This window comes from Perognathus longimembris, chromosome 26 (genome assembly GCF_023159225.1).
Source record: "Perognathus longimembris pacificus isolate PPM17 chromosome 26, ASM2315922v1, whole genome shotgun sequence".
NCBI lineage: Eukaryota > Metazoa > Chordata > Mammalia > Rodentia > Heteromyidae > Perognathus > Perognathus longimembris.
Genome location: NC_063186.1, coordinates 4,009,986 through 4,015,985, shown reverse-complemented (window position 1 = coordinate 4,015,985; position 6,000 = coordinate 4,009,986). Strand labels below are relative to the sequence as shown.

The 6,000-nt window shown below is 50.2% G+C and overlaps 1 protein-coding gene across 1 annotated transcript in view; it reads left to right on the top strand.

The window, feature by feature from the left end:
* The first annotated feature begins 427 nt into the window (after positions 1-427).
* Positions 428-6,000, top strand: part of Sox14 (SRY-box transcription factor 14) — an 81,829-nt gene continuing 76,256 nt past the window's right edge. Inside the window, 1 exon segment of the mRNA XM_048334448.1 lies at positions 428-503. Coding sequence (XP_048190405.1) covers positions 428-503 — 76 coding nt within the window.

Here is a 6,000-nt window from a genome sequence, read left to right as displayed (position 1 = left end):
CTTCGTTAGGCAAAGGTCCTGGGGCAGAGTCCACAGCCCTGAGAATTGAGCGAGGGGTTGGGCAGACAGAAGAGGGTAGGAAAGTTGCTTTAGGATCAAGTGTTTCTGGAATGATCTTTTTTTTTTTTTTCATTTGTTTAGTGTTAGGAAAGGAACAGTAAAATCAATAAATAATAACCACCCCCCCCCCCCAAAAATATGTAGCTTGTAAACAGCAGCTACGGCGAAAGCAAACCCCTGGCACGGTTCTTCCTTGAAGGAAGATTTTTTATTTATTTATTTATTTATTTTAAAACCAGCCATCTTTTGAAGAAAGATGAGCGCGTTCTTGTGTTTGGGGGGAAGAAAATGGCCGTTTCCCGGGTTATATTTCATAGTAAAGCTCGGGGAGCCTGGCTTTGAATTAAACCCAAAGTGAGCCCGTGCCATGATCGAGAACCACCACAAGGCCCGGTCTGGGGCCCGCTCTCTCCAGGATTTACTTCAGAGCGTCAGCTCTCCGCGTGAGTTCGGAAGAGCCGGACGGCAGCCCGGGTTTCTCTTATTTGCATCCCTCTTCAATCTTGTTCCTTGAGAGACAGTCCAAAGTCACACACACCAGCGAATCCCACCTGCAAACTGCATTAAATCTCCAGGTTCTTCCCCCACCCCACTCCCCGCCACCATCAGTGTTGTGGAGCAGCGATCTCATTTGCACAGGGCACCCCCCCTCCATGCCTCCATTTCTCACCTTATAGGAAGATCAACTTTCCTTGGCTGGCCTCGCCTCCTTTCGTGAGACTTTGCATCAGAGCCCTTGGCCACACGAAAGAAGGAGCAGAAATGATTATCTATGAACCCCAGGAACAAAAATCTCTTTATCTCTACTGCAGTGGGCTTGGCATTGGTTGCTCTTGAGATTTCTTTTCTTCTGTTGCTGCTTATTTTTGATTATTATTAATTATTTTGGGGGTCCTGGGGCTTGAACTCAGGGCCTGGGCGCTGTCCCTGAGCTCTTTTTGCTCAAGGCGAGCCCTCTACCACTTTGAGCCACAGCGCCACTTCTGGTTTTCTGGTGGTTCGTTGGAGATCAGAGTCTCATGCACTTTCCTACTCCGGGCTGGCTTTGAACCATGACCCTTGGATCTCAGCCTCCTGAGCAGCTCAGATGACGCAAGCCTCTTGCTTTGCCAGCCCTGGTTTTTGTGGGTGCAGGACTCGAGTAGGCACAGTGCCTCTGGTGTGGGCGCCTTGGAGGAACATGAATGTAGTACGGGCAAACGCATCCAAATCATGAACGCGTCCCCAAGGGTCTTCCGGTGGTTTAGAAGCATAAATGGATTGTGGCGGTGGCCAGTGGCAGCAAGCTTTGGAAATAGGAAGATACTGAGGTAGATAATGAAGATACAAAACTGAATCAGACCCACTCAGACGGGTTGAGTGGCTTGCTAAGTGGTTGAGCATACACGAAGATTCCCTGGCTAGGTTTTAAATCAGGTCATCCATCCTAGATTAGTTAAATCAGGGTGTGTGTGTGTGTGTGTGTGTGTGTGTGTGTGTGTGTGTATGTGTCTGTGTGTTGGTGAGTGTATATGTCCATATGTCAGTCCTGGGAGAGTCTCCTGGACTTTCCTTTTAGGCTGGCTTTGAACCTTGATCCTCAGACCTCAGGCTCCTGAGTAGCTGAGATTCTAGGTGTGAGCCACCAGTGCCCAGGTAAATCAGTATTTTTGAGAAGGGATGGCCGAGACAGTTTTAGTAAAATGCCTTATATAAGTGTCATGTAATGTATATATGAAATACTGTATATTAAGGTATACATTACTGTGTATGTTGTGTGCATGCATGAAAATATATGGATACATAATTATGCATTGCTATGTCTATGTGCATACATATCTATATAAATATATACTACCATATATGTTACATGCGCACATAGTATATATGTATATTGTATAGTATGTACAGTAGACTATGTTTTATAACATGTTATATATCCCATATGATATATATTATATATCATTTTGTATAAAATATATGTTCTATTTTATTCTAGAATATATAGTATGTATAATATATTTATATCATATATATGACATAATGCACGATATAATATATTATACTGTATATATTATGTGAGATAAGATATAATATAATAAATAATATAATAAATATATTACATAATAGAAAATATTAAAGTATATAAAATATATTATAATTATTAATATATTATTATAATGTGGTATATATTATGTCATACATGTGATTATACATATGATAGAACATAATCATACATGTGATATAATATATCATGTATGTTATATACAACATACAGTATATGTATTACAACATATTAATATGTTACAAATATATAACATATTAATAATATAATATAGAATGTCTAGGATATATCGTATATTATAGAACACACATCATATATCGAATATACAACTTGCAGGCTATATGTGAATACATGCATGTGTCTGCAGTTCGCTATCTGATCGACTCATGGAGGGACAGGCACGGGACTGACCGTGCATCTGTGTTTTCTCGCTGGCTGCTTGCTCTGGGAACTTTCTGGCAGGTGTGGCTCTCCGGAGCTGGTGCCGGGCCCTCCTGTGTTGGGGGTGGTTTTTCTGGTCAGGTAGCCCCAGTAGCAGGCACCAAGCTGGGTACTTTGGCAATCTCCATTCTCCACGGTGGCCTGGGTCATCCCCCTGGAGGCGGGGGGCCACCAAGCCCTTCCAGAAGCCTGAAGAAATGGCTTCCTTGCTCCCTCCCCTTCCTGCCTGACCAGGGCCGGGGGACAGCCCTGTCCACTCCACTCAGCTCCCAGCTTCTGCAGGGACGGGTGGCACACCCCCAGAGCAGCACCGTTCTGGAAGTTTCCCTCTGTCCCTTTCCTTCTCCCTGCCCCCCCCCCGCTTGATGCATTGAACACAGATGCGGGAACTTGAGCCCCCCTCTCTCTTGTTCGGAGGGAAGGAACACATGAAAAATAAAGCAGTAAGCAAGAGGGAGGGCTGGTGGAGGGGGCTGGTGGGGAGGGAGGGAGGGCTGGGAACTGAGCGAGGCCTGGGCTGAGCCGGGCCCTTTGTGCGGTGCATTCAGGCTGATTTGTCTCCTTTGTACTCTTAATTATTTGCGAGAGCCGGGATAACACAAGTACCCAGCTCACCCATTCTTCCCCGCATAAAAAAAGGCCCACAGAAGCCGCTGATCAGTTTTGAATTAGCAAACATGATACTAAAAAAAAAAATAAATAAATAAAAAAAGAAGAAGAAGGCATAAAAAAATTCATTAATACCACGAGGGATTAGGCGGCTGATTAAAGCGGTGCAGCGCGCGGATGTAAATGAGCGATAGACATTTATCGGAGCCGCCGCCAAAGCCCCCCGCGCATGGCTGCCAGCTGATTACAGTACTTTGCACTTCTGCAGAGTTTTATTCTATTTTATTCATGTATATGGTGGTGGTTACGGGGGGGGGGGAGTGGGCGGAGGGAGGGGGAGAGCCTGTCTTCCTTCCCCCCTCCCTGGGTGGCGTTTCTTTGGAAGTCCACTCCCGGTCAGTCCACTTGCTAGCTCGCTGTCTCTCATGCTGTCGCTCTGCCCCGTCCTTTCTTCTAGAAAAATGTTCCAACAGCCCCCCCCCACCGCCTCCACAGGGTGGGGTCCCTGGGGTTAGGTGCTTAGGGGCTTTGCATCAGCCTCGATTGTCTCCCCGCCCTGCACCCCACAGGAGCAGAACTCCAAGGATGAGGGATTTGCTCCCCCCGCCCAGGAGAGGGAAAATGGGGAACCCCCCCACCCCGTATTGGAGGGGTGACTGACCGGGCTTGCGGAAGGTGGGTTGGAGTCTATCCTGGCTTCATTCATGACGATGGGTGTCTGTGGTTGCCATTGGCCTTGAAGACAAGATGGGGGGGAGAGGCGGGGAGGGACGGGGCAGGGCGGGGGGGGGGCAGGGAGACTCCCCCACTTCACCTCCAAACTCACCTGCTCGTCTCCTTCCTCTTCCTCCTCTCCTTTCTTTCCTTTCTTGTCCTGGGGCTTGAACTCAGGGCCTGGGTGCTCAAGGCTGGTGCTCTACCGCTTGAGCCACGGCTCCCGTCTGGCTTTTTGGTGATTCGAGCTAAGCCTCTCCTGGAGTTTCCTGCCCCCGGGGTTGGCTTTGAACCACGGCCCTCAGGTCTCAGCCTCCGGAACAGCCTGGGGGGTGGTAGGCTCTGCCCCTGGCCTGCTGGTTCACACCTTCCCGCCCCGCACTGGGGACCTGGAGTTGGGGGTCCCCGCTGGCTCCCCTCTTCCCTTCTGATCATGAGGTGAGGTGCAGAGGGGCAGCCCCGCCACATGTTGGGTGGTGGGTACCACTTCTGTGTTCACTGTTTGGACACTGTCCCCCCCCCTTTTCCTTCATTCCCCCCCGTCTCCCCCCACCCACCACTCTGTCCAGTGGGTTATTCTCAGAGGAAGTAAGTCCCACGGGGTCCTGGGCGGCTGTCGGGCTGCATGGGGGGGGGGTGCCGGGGCTGGGCCATGGTTCTGGAAGCCCGTGTCCTCTCAACTCCCAGGGGGGCCTCCTCTGCCCCTCTGTGACACTCAGGATGCCAGGCCCGTCCCCACGTGTGACAGCAGATGCTCAGCCCGCGTCTGGCAGGCCCGGGAGGGACATGGCGGGCTCAGGGGAAAGAATGGGTGGCAGCCGCCACTTCCTGACCCCAACAGGCCAGGCCCAGCTCCCTTCCATGATGAGGATTCTGTTCATGGTGATCCCCTTCCCTTCCCTTCCCTTCCCTTCCCTTCCCTTCCCTTCCCTTCCCTTCCCTTCCCTTCCCTTCCCTTCCCTCCCCTTCCCTTCCCTTCCCTCCCCTCCCCCCCTCTCCCCTCCCCTCCCCTCCTTTCCCCTCCTCTCTCTTTCTTCCCCTCCCTCCTCTTTCTCTTCCTCCTTCATTCATCTCCTTCCTTCCTTTTCTCTTGCCTGCCTGTCTTCCCTTCCTCCCTCCTTCCTTCCTTCCTTCTCTTCCTTCTTTCCTCTCCTCTTTCTCTTTCCACCTTCCTTCCCTCCTTCCCCTCCTCCCTCCCTCCCTCCCTCTTTTCCTTCCTTCCTTCCTTCCTTCCTTCCTTCCTTCCTTCCTTCCTTCCTTCCTTCCTTCCTTTTCCTCTCTCTTTTTCTCTTTTCCTTCCTTCCTTTTTTTCTCCCCTCCTTCCTTCCCTCCTTTTTCTCTTTCTCTTTCATTCCTTCTTTCCCTCCCTCCCTCCCCTTCTTCCCTCCCTCCCTCCCCTCCCCTCCCTCCTTCCCTTCCTTCCTTCCTTCCTTCCTTCCTTCCTTCCTTCCTTCCTTCCTCCCTTCCTTCCTCCCTTCCTCTTTCTCTTCTCTTCTTCCTCCTTCCTTCCTTCCCTCCTCTTTTCTCCTTTCCCTCCCTCCCTCCCTCCCTCCCTCCCTCCCTCCCTCCCTCCCTCCCTCCCTCCCTCCCTCCCTCCCTTCCTTTCTCTTTCTTCCTCCTAGAATGAGTCAGCCTCTGTTCCTTCCCGTTTGTCAATGATGCCGTTCCCACAACGGCAACACACTTGCTCACAAGACACGCAATCACTAGGACGCCGAACATTTCTAACACAAAACCCACGGAAGTGTGGATCCCAGAGTCCCCATGCGGCCCCACAACCAGTGACGTGCGATTCTCGAGGTGAGGCCCCACGCCCACGGGCCGAGGCAAGCCGGAATGAGCGCACTTGTCTTTTGTGTCGAATTCTGCGGCATAGATTAAGACCTGGCCATAAACCCGCATTGGTTTTCCGCTCCTGATGGAAACCATTATCATTTTAAACTTATCATTTATTCATTAAAGCAATCCCAGAGCTTATGGAGGTGTTGGCAGAACATAAATACCAACATAAAAATAAATCACACAATCAAAGCCGGGACTTCAAGATCAACTGGCTCCGTCTCCTCCTCCCATGCTGGTGGAGTCATCGTATACTTGACGTCTGTCCTCATATTTTTATTTCTAAAATCTCC